General features: G+C 41.4%; 1 protein-coding gene across 1 annotated transcript; it reads right to left on the reverse strand.

The window, feature by feature from the left end:
• Nucleotides 1–2,659: 2,659 nt before the first annotated feature.
• Nucleotides 2,660–5,029, reverse strand: LOC140997948 (leucine-rich repeat neuronal protein 2-like). The gene has a single exon (XM_073468046.1). It carries the CDS (start codon nucleotides 5,027–5,029, stop codon nucleotides 2,660–2,662), a length of 2,370 nt encoding a protein of 789 aa, XP_073324147.1.
• Between the last annotated feature and the right edge of the window lie 7,686 nt (nucleotides 5,030–12,715).

Below are 12,715 nucleotides of genomic sequence, written 5' to 3' on the forward strand. Positions count from 1 at the left end.
GGAAATCAGGATTTTTGTTTCTCAAAGATGACATGAAAATATGGGGTGAGTGCATGTGGAGTGTATGTTTAGGTTGGGCTTTGGGTGTTGATGTATGTGTGGTTTATCTGTTATTTTCAAGATATGTCAATAAAAAATAATATTCAAAAGAGGAATAAAATAGTTTCATCTTCCTCAATGATACACATAGTGTACTTACACTGAATGTGAATATAACTTTTGTTTGTTTATAAGAAGAATCCACAGAGCCTCTTCATGTGGAAGCAGCAATACCACAAAATCTAAAAAATACCTCATTGCAAGTAAAGGTTCAACATTTAAACAGTTCTTTTAAAGGAAAAGTATTAGCAGCCAAAAGTATGGAATGTTTTTGTTAAAAAAAAATCCTATATTTACAGTTTCATTTTTTTATTCTGTATGTAGAATCATTAATTTGTTAAAAAGAACCCAAAAGAACATATAACTTCACTTGTCAAATAGGTTTAATGAAGTACATATTTTCCTCTGAAATGTAGCTGAAGTAAAAAGTAGCATGAAATTGAAATGGTCAAGTGAAGTACAAGTATTTGTTTATTTATTAAACTTCAGTACTTGAGTAAACATACTTAGTTACTTCGGATCACTTAGAATAACATTTAGTTGCTCAGCTGTTAGACTATGTACAGTATCCTGTTAATCAGTTGAACAAACTGGTAATAAGAGGACACCTGTACCTACCATAGCACCTTTAAAGGATAAATTCACATTTTTCATATGTTTCTTTAATACTCGCATGGTATCATCAGTCTCAGTTAGACAAATCAAGTGGCTTATAGAACAAAATTCATAATACTACAGCTCAGATCCTGTTTGTCAAACCCCCAAAATAACTTTGGACTTTAAACACTGTAACTTTGGAAGCTTATCCCTTGATTTGACTGACTCAGACTGCTGAAACCTCATATTACCTTTTGGAAGTCATTTTAACACAAAACGAGGACTGTGGATTTAGTCCCCCATTCCCCAGGAACAGTGACGAGTACCTTGAAGAACAGGTGGGGATGTTTGTATTGTATTAAGACATTCTTGAAAAATGTCAACCTATCCTTTAACCCCCCGCTCAGTTCCAGGTCTTATCCAGCAGGGGACACACTGTGTCTTGTGTTTACTGAGTGGGTGTCAGATGTCCTGAGCTATTATCATACTTATGCCTGCTGCGGAGCAACAGCTACTGCATACAGAGAAGCAGAGAGTTGTAGCTGTAGATGAATCCCTAATATGTGGCTTTTATGTAGGGAGTTTGGGTTAAAGTCCATCATCTGTCATGCTATGCTTTAAGGAACAGTTCACCCAAAAATTAAAATTCAGTAATTATCTACTCACTCATGACTCTTGCTGGTGGGAAGTTGGGTGAAGTTTTGTAGTCCACAAAACATGTCTGGAATTTCACAGCAAACAGCATGGCAGCATTCTCCTTAACAACTGAAGTAGATGGGGACTTGTTTTGAAAAAAAAAAAAGCATTATTTGGATCCACACAGCTTATCCAAGTCTCCCGAAGTGGAGAGATCCCAGATTGATTTGAAAAACAGTGAATATTTCTGCCTAAAAACGGTGGAAATAATGTCTTTTCAAATTAATTTTGGATCTCTGGGCTCCCAGAGACCTGAATTACACCTGACGAGCTGTAAAAAACATTTCATGTTCTTTTTTTTTACATTTTAAAACAAGTACCCGTTTCCTTCAGTTGTTTTGGAGAAAGCTGGTTTGATGTGAAGCTCCAGAAATGATGTGTGGACTACAAAACCTCACCCAACTTTCTATCAGCATGAGGATGAGTATATAATTGCTGAATTCTTCATTTTGGGTGAACTGCTCCTTTAAACAACTGTTGCTTTGTCCCTCTATTGTCATTTTATTGTCTGTATCAACTAAACTCAATATTGTGGCAAGACGGCAGAAATAAACAATAAAATTGTGTAAATTAAAAAGATTTTATTGTATAATAGCTCAAAATAGAATTTAACACAATCACTTTTAGATCACTTTTATACTGAAAGAGGATGTTAGGCAGGGGATCTGGATGAGTATACTGTATATGTACTGCAAGATGGACAACCCAGTCCAAGGTACTGAAAGCTAAGCAAAAAGGTTGTTTACATCAACGCAGGAGTTCCATTCAGTATCACTCTGAAGACATAGCTTCATCTGCTTGGACAAAGTATGGTTCAGTCTGTGAAACATGTAGAGAGGAAACATGACGAATACCCTGGAGGTCTGAGCCGCTGTCCACTGGAAACATCAGTCCCTTGATTGAATTAGGTTTTCTTTAGTTTCAGTCCAGTGGTCGTCGGCAGCTCAGACTCTTTCTCCTGTGTTCAGTCTTTGTGCTGCAGGAGTTTCTGATTGTCCAGTTGTGTTTCCCTGGTTAGAGTTTAGGCATTCTTTACAATACATCTTAACACAGAAACAATGTCAATATATACTTTATACGGTATATAAAATAAATACAAATCTCTTTCTTCACCTCCGCTCTGATCTCTGACTCTTCTCTGCTAGCTGTAATTCACAAAGTGTATATTTGACATTTGTATGTATGTAAGTGTGTGTGTGTGTGTGTGTGTGTGTGTGTGTGTGTCACTGTTTCTCATCTGGGTTTAATGTGCTCAAACATAATTATCTCAGCAGTCCTGATGTAACAGCAGTTTCTCGCTCAGCTTTGGCTGGTGTTCATTGCTCCCGTCTGTCTTATGATTGACGATCAGAGCCTTGGGGCTTTTGACTTCCTGCAGGATGGTACTGTGGTGCTTTCCTGCCCCCTCACCGGGCTCGCAGCCCTGACCTGCCAGCAGCAGCAAGATGAGTGCGAGGAGCAGTAGTGTGACTGCTGTGGAGGTCAGCTCTGGACTTAGCTGCAGGCTGGGCTGAGGCTCTGGAACATCCTTTGTCCTGAATGAAACACACTCAGTCTTTTTGCTCTCTCTTGATCTCCTACTGGCATGCTTGGTGCCCTCGCTGATCCCTAAATGTAGACACACTCGGTAAAATGTCTCTGCCTGCAGGTGGGTCAGGTTGAAACTTTGTGTGCCAGCCAGGATACGTGTGGTGTATGTAGGTGTGTGTGCATTTGAGTATATGGCTTGCCAGGATAGACGAGTTGATGGGAGGTTGCGCCCGCTCTGCCAGGACAGGATGGCATAGTGTTGTCCGACTTCTCTCACCTCCAACCTTGCATCTGCTCTGAATAGTGGATATCTCTTCATGTAAGCAGCCATCCCCTTCTTTCTCTTTTTTTCTCTGCCATGAACACCCACAGCAACACTGCGCGTATCAGCTCCCAGTGCATTCTCAGCTACACAGGTGTACAATCCTGCCTCGCTGGGGGTGACCTTGTTTATCTCCAGAGTTCCCTCAGGCAGTAGCCTGTAGTGTTTGGAGGGATTACAAGGAGTGTCATCTGGAGCCTGGTTGGTAGAGATGCTGGAGGCGGATGTGTGGTTATATCCCTCAGAGGTTGTCAGGCTGTGGCAGGGAGCGGGAGCTGGTAAACTTTTGGATGCATGGCTCGGTGCAGGACCAAGTCTCAGCCCAGAGGGAGTCACCCAGTACAGTTCAGGCTGTGGATCTGCAAGAGCACGGCAGTGCAAGATCAGTTTCCCTCCCTCTCTTACTCCGACGTAGGAGGGGAGGGAGCTGGTAGGGATCATGGGGAGGCATGAGGCTGACATCTCCCTGGAGGACACCTCTCTCACCCTGCGGGCTCTCAGCTCTGGTGGCTCAGAGCACAGTGTGGCCTGGGGTTGGATGAAACGCACCATCCGGGGCGTTCGCGTGTCTGTTTGTGTGTCTTCAATGTGAGGGTGAGAGGCCTCCTCTGCGGCCCAGTGAAACAGGCAGTCACATCGTAGCGGATTGGAGTGTAAGCTCACCTCCTGAAGTCTCGGTAGGGAGAGCATGATGTGCTGGTGCAGAGCGCTCAGAGAGTTGGAGTTGAGCATTAGACTCTCCAGCCTGCTCAGCTGGAGGAAAGCCTGTGGATGAATGTAGGATAGTCGCGGGTTGTTGGTGATCTCGAGCTTGGTGAGCTCTGGAAGGTTCTCCAGGGCGGCTTTCTCAATGGATACCAGCTCCTCCATGTTGTTCAGACCAAGTTCCTTTAGGTGGATCATGTCTTGGAAGTCTCCTGTCTCGATCAGTTTGATGCGGTTCTTGTTGAGGTCGAGGAACTTCAGTCCTGGCACTCTCCTAAGGGCCTGAGTGGGGACCTTTGTCAGCAGGTTATCGTAGAAGGAGAGGCTCTCCAAGCCTTCCAACCCTTCCAGTGCTTTTTCAGCCAAGCTTCTCAAACCCATACCACCAAGCACAAGACTGCGGAGGGATTTCAAGGCCAGGAAGCCCCGCTCAGGCAGGACCTCCACAGGGTTTCCACCGAGCATGAGAACTTCCAAGCGAGGCAAGGCCCTGAACCATCGAGGGTCAACAGTGGTGAGCCTGTTGTTGTTGATATGCAGACGCAGTAGGGAGTCCAGCCCGGTGAAGGCTCCGGGTGCTATTGAGTGTAAGTTGTTGTGGCTGAGAAAGAGTTCCTGCAAAGCTGGCAGCGAGGAGAAGGAGGCATCAGGGAGGCGACTGAGATGGTTTTCCTCCAGGTGTAGCGACAGCAGAGTTGGCAGGGTGGAGCTCTGAGTTATTGTCCTGACACGACTGAAGCGATTCTGGGAAAGGTCAAGGTCAGTGAGGTTGGGGAGTCCATGCAGCACAGCAGTGTCGAGCTCAGACAGAAGGTTACTCTGCAGGCGAAGCGTGTGTGTGTCCGTGGGTATGGGCAACGGGAGCTTGGTCAACAGCAAGTCATTGCAGTCCACAGTGGGAGCTTCATGGTAGACAGAATCAGGGGAGAACCACGGCTTGATCTGACACACGCACCGTGATGGGCAGGAGACGTGCCACGGTAGGGCATGAGGTAGCGAGCCCACTACGCCGGGCACACATACACCGACAAACACACACAGGAGACACTGTGTCTGTAGAAACACCAAAATCGGCCTCATAATCCTCACAGGTCACAGGAGCGGATTCAGACGAGGTGAGGAAGAGTTTATGAGAAATTTGGTTGAAGTCCTGGTATTAACAGTTTCAAGGTGTGTGTGCAAACAATAAAATGTAGACCAGATTTTTCAGTGACATCATTCATAAAAGTGATTATATACAGTGGCTTCAGACACAAATGAAAAACTGAAATGTGTTCACTTTATAGTAAGTGTTTTTATGTGTAACTGATTGCAGTGGTAGATCAGAGGTGGCACAATGGCTGTAGCTCGATGACGGGCTTCTCAGCTCATATCCTGGACACAGGTGGAGGGCTCATGGCTCGCAGCGTGGCGGCTCACTGATTAGTCAGAAACACAAGAAGAGAAAGGAAGAGATTCAGTGAGAAATGAAAAAAACCCGAAAGGAATTAGCTGTTTAATACGGTCTAATAAAACTAAATGTATCACTTAAATACAAACACATTTTTAAGCATTACACATGAGTTCCCAATCTAAACCCAATATGTGTGAATTCCGAAGCAATAGATGTCTTAGCAAGGTCACGTGGAGTTTTCAAGGATGTTTTCTGCAGAGAAGATGGATGAGCACAGAGAGAGCATGTAGAGGAGAGTCTCCTCTTTGCCTTGACTGTAGTAGCACATTTATAGATGCAGCGAGTAATTCATGATTACTGAAAGTGAAAGAACGAAAGAAGGAGAGCAGGAATATATGGATGAAGAAAAAGCGTACAGGAGAATAGGTAAATATGCAGAAGCGATCAAATCGTGTAGCTCTTAAATATTTCATGCCAGTGCTTCTCATTCAGTGCCTGTTAGAACATAGCGTCCCATAAATGTTATTTATTATGTAACAGTTAAAAAGACCCCAAGGATCTGTTATATTATCGGCCTTCTGTACTTAAGGATGTAAGGGGAAAGACTGCTCGGATGTGGCTGTGCGCACGCACGCACGCACGCACGCACACACACACACACACACCAGTTATGTCATTATTTACATTTACAGCATTATACAGACAGTCTTATCCGGAGTGACCGACATTACTGCTCAGTATTTATGGTACAGCAACACCACACTAACTGATTGGAGACAATTCCTAGTAATTAGCTGACCAGTTTTGCAAAAACACTCCATGAGGAGAAGTTTTATGTGTTGGACCAACAAGTATCAACCTGTTCTCGACAGAAGATTTGAATTAATAAAGTACACTGAACAAAGCATGAGAGTACAGGTCAAAATGCGTGTTAGTTACTGTTATGTTATTACAGTATGTAAGATTTGGTCACCTGTCAAATTTATCCTCAAAACAAATAGGGGGCAGCATATCACAACGATTGCCGCTAATTGCTGCTAACTGTAGCCGCCGTTAGCCAGGTAGCTTAATTAGTTGTGCAGTTTGGAGCATTGGGTAAGTGTGGGTGTTTACACCGCTAGCACAGGAGCATTGGACCTGGACAGGCCGGGGCTAGCTGGTTAACACGCTAACTTAGATGGATATCTCTCCAACACAATACACAAAACTGTTATTTCTTCACATTCTTTTGATAATTTGAGTTAATTTTAAAATGTTCTCAACTAAAATTCTTACATATTACACCTTTGGTTACAATAAATAAAAAGTACAACCATATTTTATCATTTTATTAAATCTGCATTACTGTTCTTTTGACCACTTGAGGGCAGCAGAATGACATAAACAACACTGACATATTGCAAATTTGTTAGCAAGCAGCTGCGTATGTAGACATTCAGCAGACATGGAGCAACATTATCATTCATTCATTAGGCTATTGTCTAATTTTCTGTCCAACTAATGAATGTACTGTTAGTCTAATATTCACTGTGTAGAAGCGAGTTGCTGACTTATTCCGTCTGCTGTTTGGTGAACAGATAGTGTTTAGAGCGCTGGTTTTCAATAGCATGGATACCTGAGCATGGATACCTGACCTGAACCCATTGGGACCTGTCGCACCCCACGGCCTGAGGAATGTATCTCGACAAAATTTTAGAGATAATGTCCAGGTTCAGGTCCGGTTTGGTCACGACTTAGTGTGCTTAAGTTCCTTAAGGGGAGGCCTGCCTCCTGCTTTACGAACCTCTTGTTTAGAGGGTTTTTAGGAGTCTTCACTGAAAACATTTGCCTGCTTTAAAAACTGCACTAATAGTAGCCCTTAGAGAGAATCAAAACATTAAAGATTTGGGTTGTTAAACCAAAATAATGAGCTGAAACACACTGATGGGCTCCATAGAGCTGAGAAGAGGTAGTGCCACATTTTAAATGACATATTATCACTTGATCATATCATAGTTTTTTTGATAATATGAATTTAGCAGCTTTAAGTTTCCACAGTTTCATTAAAACACCCACCTTTAATATTAAGATTATGCAAAACTGCAGAAAATGTTAAAATTGGCCATCAATCATCATCAAGAATTCCTTATGTCACAGAACAAATTATTGTGCTTTCATTAGACATAGAGGGGCTTGAACTTTGAGAAGAGACCAGGATCAGGACTGTAGCTAAAAGGGTTCAACAACAGTAACTAATTTGTTTTGGCGTTGTGCACAAAGACGGGGGTCTTTGTCAACTGGTTGAATACATTATTACATTATTATACATTATGGCTATTCATGAATAATCATTTAAGTTTACTTGCAGTTGAACCAACGTTGGGTGAGTAATGTTTACTGTTCTTTCTGTCCTTAATGTCCTCAATATGATTCTTTTTGTCACGCTGATAAGAAAAACAAAATTTCGTGGGACACACAAGAGTTGTATTATGTGATATTGGTATTACACACATGCCGAGAAGCCATGCAAGGCTTACTGTGTAGTTGCCATGGAAACAAATCTCCCAGCCTCACTCTCTCTCAGTGTTTTGAGATTTACTTAGGAATTTGTTTTGGTCCAATCTGGGCATCAGTTGATAAGAACACAGACGGAACAACACTGACTGACTGGAGTGAGGAGAGAACATCATGTCCACATTTCTGAAGCTGCAAAAAAACTGCATTTCCTCTCAATCAATCATAATCTGTAAATCAAAGTTCTGTGTGATTATAATTAAAGTTTGTATTAGGTGAACTCGTAACCTTTCCTGTCACTCGCAAACTCTTTCCTTCCTGACAGCTGGTGCGATAAAACTCTACATCTGCCACTGAGGTCTGCAATCTACATGACTAACAGGAAGTACAGGCTGTTAGTGGATGAGGACAAAGTGTGGAGAGATGCTTGCCAAGTTTTCTCCACAAACAGGAAGGAAAACTAATTGACAGATTCAATTTAGCATAGTTATTGAGATGGGGATAAAAGCTATCAGCAGTCAAACACCATGTAGTTTAATTGCGTGAGCAGCGCAAAGTGAGCGCTGTGTGTTCGCATGACTTTGTGTGTACTTTGGGAGCTGTAACAGTAAAAACACGGGAGCAGTTCTTACCTCCTGGGGCTCTTCTTACTCCTCTATCAGCCATTCACTTTCATCTCCACTCTCTCATCTTTTCACATGCAACCTGCTCAATAATGGATTCATCATTTAATTTTGATGTCCCCCATTTTTGTCACTCGCTCTCAAAAGCTCACAGTGTTTTTGGCAGTTTCAGGAAAGCAGGACTGTGTGCTGATATTCAAAAGGCCTGCGCTGCCTTGTAATTTAACCTATTCAAAAAAGCAGTGTAAAATTGATCGGTATGACTCAGCGGCTTTCATAACTTTGTGTCCTCCCAGCTCTCCACAATCCGCTTGTCCTGTGGAAAAATAGTGTATATGTTTGCCCTCAGTGACCGTTATTACTCCCCTGACTCATCTGACTCAGATTTCTTTGAAAGTATGTATGACTGCATGGTAGCTCACATTTTATCCGCAGCAATACCCCGGCCGTGCCAGGATGAGTAACAATGGCAAAAAGCTGCACTGACCTTAATCCAAAATCTGACCTGATCCTCCAGCGAACAGCTGAGACAGAAGAAATGTGTCTTGAACCAATGTAAATAGTTGTATGACTATTTACAAAATAGTGTCTGAATATAACTGGGCAACCTGATCATGTTTCAAAGAAAGATGCAGATCCAAGAGTGTAGTTAATGTTTCAGGTAATCTCACAGTAAACACATTGCGTGTCCCCTCTCAGTAGCTTTGACAATACTCCTCCTTCTTGAAATGCTGACAGTCAATCAATCAATCAATCAATCAATCAATCAATCAATCAATCAATCAATCATGCACTAACATTAATATGAAGCACATCTTATCCCACTTGTCCATCCATTTTGTGAAGACTCATAAAACAGTACACAAAAGATTTAGCATTGCACTCTTCAAACGTTGTTGGACTGACGGTTAAAAATGATCAAACTGATGCAGCAGGTATATCATCGTTTTTATTTCACGTCTTTTCTACCTTGTCAAAACCTGGCACCTACGTACATTACTCACAATACAGCTCAACCTCCAACACTTCAATTTGAGATTTAAATATGTTATGCTAGTGGCTAATGTAGCCTCCAGTTGCTAACCTCAAGCAGACATGAGCTAAACCAGCTCTGGTAAACTCACTTCTTTTTAACTTCCTCTAACTTCTAATTGTGTTTCCTAGATTATACTTAAAAAAAAAATTAAAACCTGTAGTCTTCATCCACAACTGATGCAGACTCAAGTGACGTCATTTGAGGTAATTTATCAGTCTTCACCCAGTTCCCTCCTGTATGCAAGGACCATCTTTCCAGCATTAAAATACTAAATGAAGTGAAATTAAAGTACACATTAAGAAAGTATACTAACACTACTGTTACTATGGGTATAAGTATACTTTCTATTAGTATTAATTACCTCTATAAATATTTGCAATTTAATATTATTTAAAAAGTACTCTTATGTACAGTTTACAATACCCTAACAAAAGAGTACACTGAATTACCACTTTCAGTTTTGCATCGCAGTAAACATTAAAATGTACAGAAAGTCCATTGTTTGTCAGTTGATGTAAATACACATATAGTGAAGTGAAATTAAAGTAAACATAAGAAACACACACTAACAGTGTATTACAAAGGACATGAAAATAAGTATACTTTCCATAAGTACACTAAAGTATTTGCAAATCAGTTTAATTTTTACACTTGTGTGAATACAAAAAACTACACTGAAATACCTTTAAGTTTTGCAGAAATAGTATATTTATTTTTTGAAGTTGAACTTAATGAGATCTATTCTTTTTTTAAATATGTGTTTTAGATATACTAATGAAAGTGTACTAACCGTTGGATACTTACAGTCTATTTCTAATACAATAAAGTCCAGTTTTTTGTTTTTTTTACCAGGGTAGTCAGACTGAAGTCCTTATAAAGTTGTGTATTTTTGCATATTTTGGACTTCTTATTTAATTAACAGTCTCCTAAACCTTTATTTCTTAACATGCCATGCTTCTCAGAATACTACACATTTTTCTGGAATATTTGACTTTCATATCCAACCCTAACCCACCAGATTCATTGGAAGTCTCCAGATCAATACCTTATCTACCCACTTTTCCATTTTTCTTTTTCGTTTTTTTTAACCGATTCTTGACACTATTCTGTCGCACACAAAATGGATCTACTTCTCTCCCACACACCCACCCACGCAGACAATACATATGCATATTTGCCAAACCTCCACTACTTACTGCCCCTATATGTATCCTTGATGTGTAGGTGCAGTAAGGAGATTAGAAATGGTATTAGTTTGATCACCTTTGTTAGACTTTCTTAACAGTTAGTAATTTTTGTGAGAACGTCACAAACTCTCGCCTGTCTGGTACTTTCATGACTGGAGGAAGGTAACAGACACTTAACGTTTGCTGTAAGAGAAGAAGAACTAAAAACCCTATACTCACTATCACACACCTTGGTTTTCTAGAGAGAAATATGTCAATGTTTGGCTTTTTTCTTTTACCTTCACTTCTATTTTTGGAGAGAAAATTTGACATTTGACGCTAAACTAAAGAACTCTTTTACTTTCCAGAAACACTTCTTGCAATACAGCTTGCGCCATGAAATTCTAGTCTTCATTTAGAAAATTAGGTGTGGGGCAATTGATGAGATGTTGGGCTCTATCCTCTAATGGGCAACTACCAGGAAGTTAATGGCCTGAAAGTTTTCAGAACCCCTGTGGAGGTGAAACAGCAATTCAAAGTGTTATTTTCAGACCAGTCACATTAATGCTTCTGCAGAAGTTCAAGTCAAACATGCCTCTCTGTGTCGGCTCCATTTGACTCTGCTTTTTTTCCAAACCCAACAGAAAGAGAGAGAAAAGCTTTTAAGTCTTACAATGGAATAATAGACAGAGGGAGAGATTCAGTATGGAGCAGAAAATACATGCTTGCATTAAAACGGTCCATTGCATAAGGTTTGTTTGTGCTGTGCAGCTACGACACAGAGAGACACTGCAACAGGGCGGACTAGAGAGAGGGAGGATTTAGAGAGCAGGAGAGAGGGATGTTTGACAGAGATAGAGGTGCTGGATGCAGATACTAATAATAAACCTATATTAAAAAAGAAAACTAAAATTTAAGCCAAATCTGTTCCAGCATGCCAACACAGACACAAATATACACAAACTTGTGATTTATATACCCCCCTCTGCTACTAGAGACCCCTTGCTTCTCCATGTCTAACACACCTGCTACCAGCACCTTTGAATCAATACACTCAGAGACAGAGACTGTGTGCACGAGTGGCTGCATGTCTGTGTGAGCGCTGTATTGTCCTGTTTGCTTAAAAAATTCAACATATTTCAGGTTTCTTACCGCAACCGAAGCACCGGCTACATCTCTCCCTGTCGACTCTTTTCGTCTTCATGTGCTGTCAGTCTTTCTTTGCAGAGGCTTCACGGGTCTGGATGTTGTTGTTTTTTTCTTTTTTCTTCCTCTTCTCCCTCTCAGTCACACGTTTGTGGATCTCTTAAGATTCCTGAAATATCACTTCCCTAGCTCTCCCCTCTCTGTCACTGGAGCTGAAGAGCAAATTGGCACAGACTGGATCTCTCTCTCCCTCTGTCTCTCTCTCTTTCTCTCCCTCCAGCTAAAATGGAGATGAGGTGTGTTCTGCAGCAGAGCTTCTGTCCCTCTCCTCCTCTCTTTCTACTGCCTGCTTCGCTCTCTCTCCCCCTTTTCTCCTTTCCTGTGTCACAAGCCGAAGGAAAGTCACTTGCGTTAGTTACAGTGTGTTACTTTTTCTGCATGAGAAGTTTTCTTTGGCTCCTGGTGGCATTTTTTTTGTTTTCTGCCATCGTCTGCAGATTAAAGACTTGCTTATAATGCCAGGTCGTGAAGAGCCAGTTGCAAAGCAGCAGGAGAGACGCAGTTACAATGATGAAAGTGATTCTTTCTGTATTTCAGCATCTTTATTACTGTATCTATACACTGCTGAATGTAACTTTTGTCAGAGCTGAAGCTGTGTCTCATCTCTGCATGAAACAGACTTGTTGAGCTGTTTCATTTCTGTTTCAATGTTGGAGTAGTCTCTAAATCCTCAGAAACGTACAGCTCAGACTGCAGAGCATTAATTCCAGATCTCAATTTTCCACTGTGTGAGCTTAAATCATTTTGTGAGCTTTGACAACTTCCGATTTCACTTGAGCCTTATTCTAATGGTGCTCTGAGCTCAATCAGGCTCGCACACACCTTGTGCAAAGGGTACGCCTGTATCAA

The sequence above is a fragment of the Pagrus major genome, chromosome 6 (assembly GCF_040436345.1).
Source record: "Pagrus major chromosome 6, Pma_NU_1.0".
Taxonomy (NCBI): domain Eukaryota; kingdom Metazoa; phylum Chordata; class Actinopteri; order Spariformes; family Sparidae; genus Pagrus; species Pagrus major.

What these genes read in the sequence shown, in the direction of transcription:
- LOC140997948 (XM_073468046.1), bottom strand. Translation starts at nt 5,029, where the DNA reads ATGAGGCCGATTTTGGTGTTTCTACAGACACAGTGTCTCCTGTGTGTG.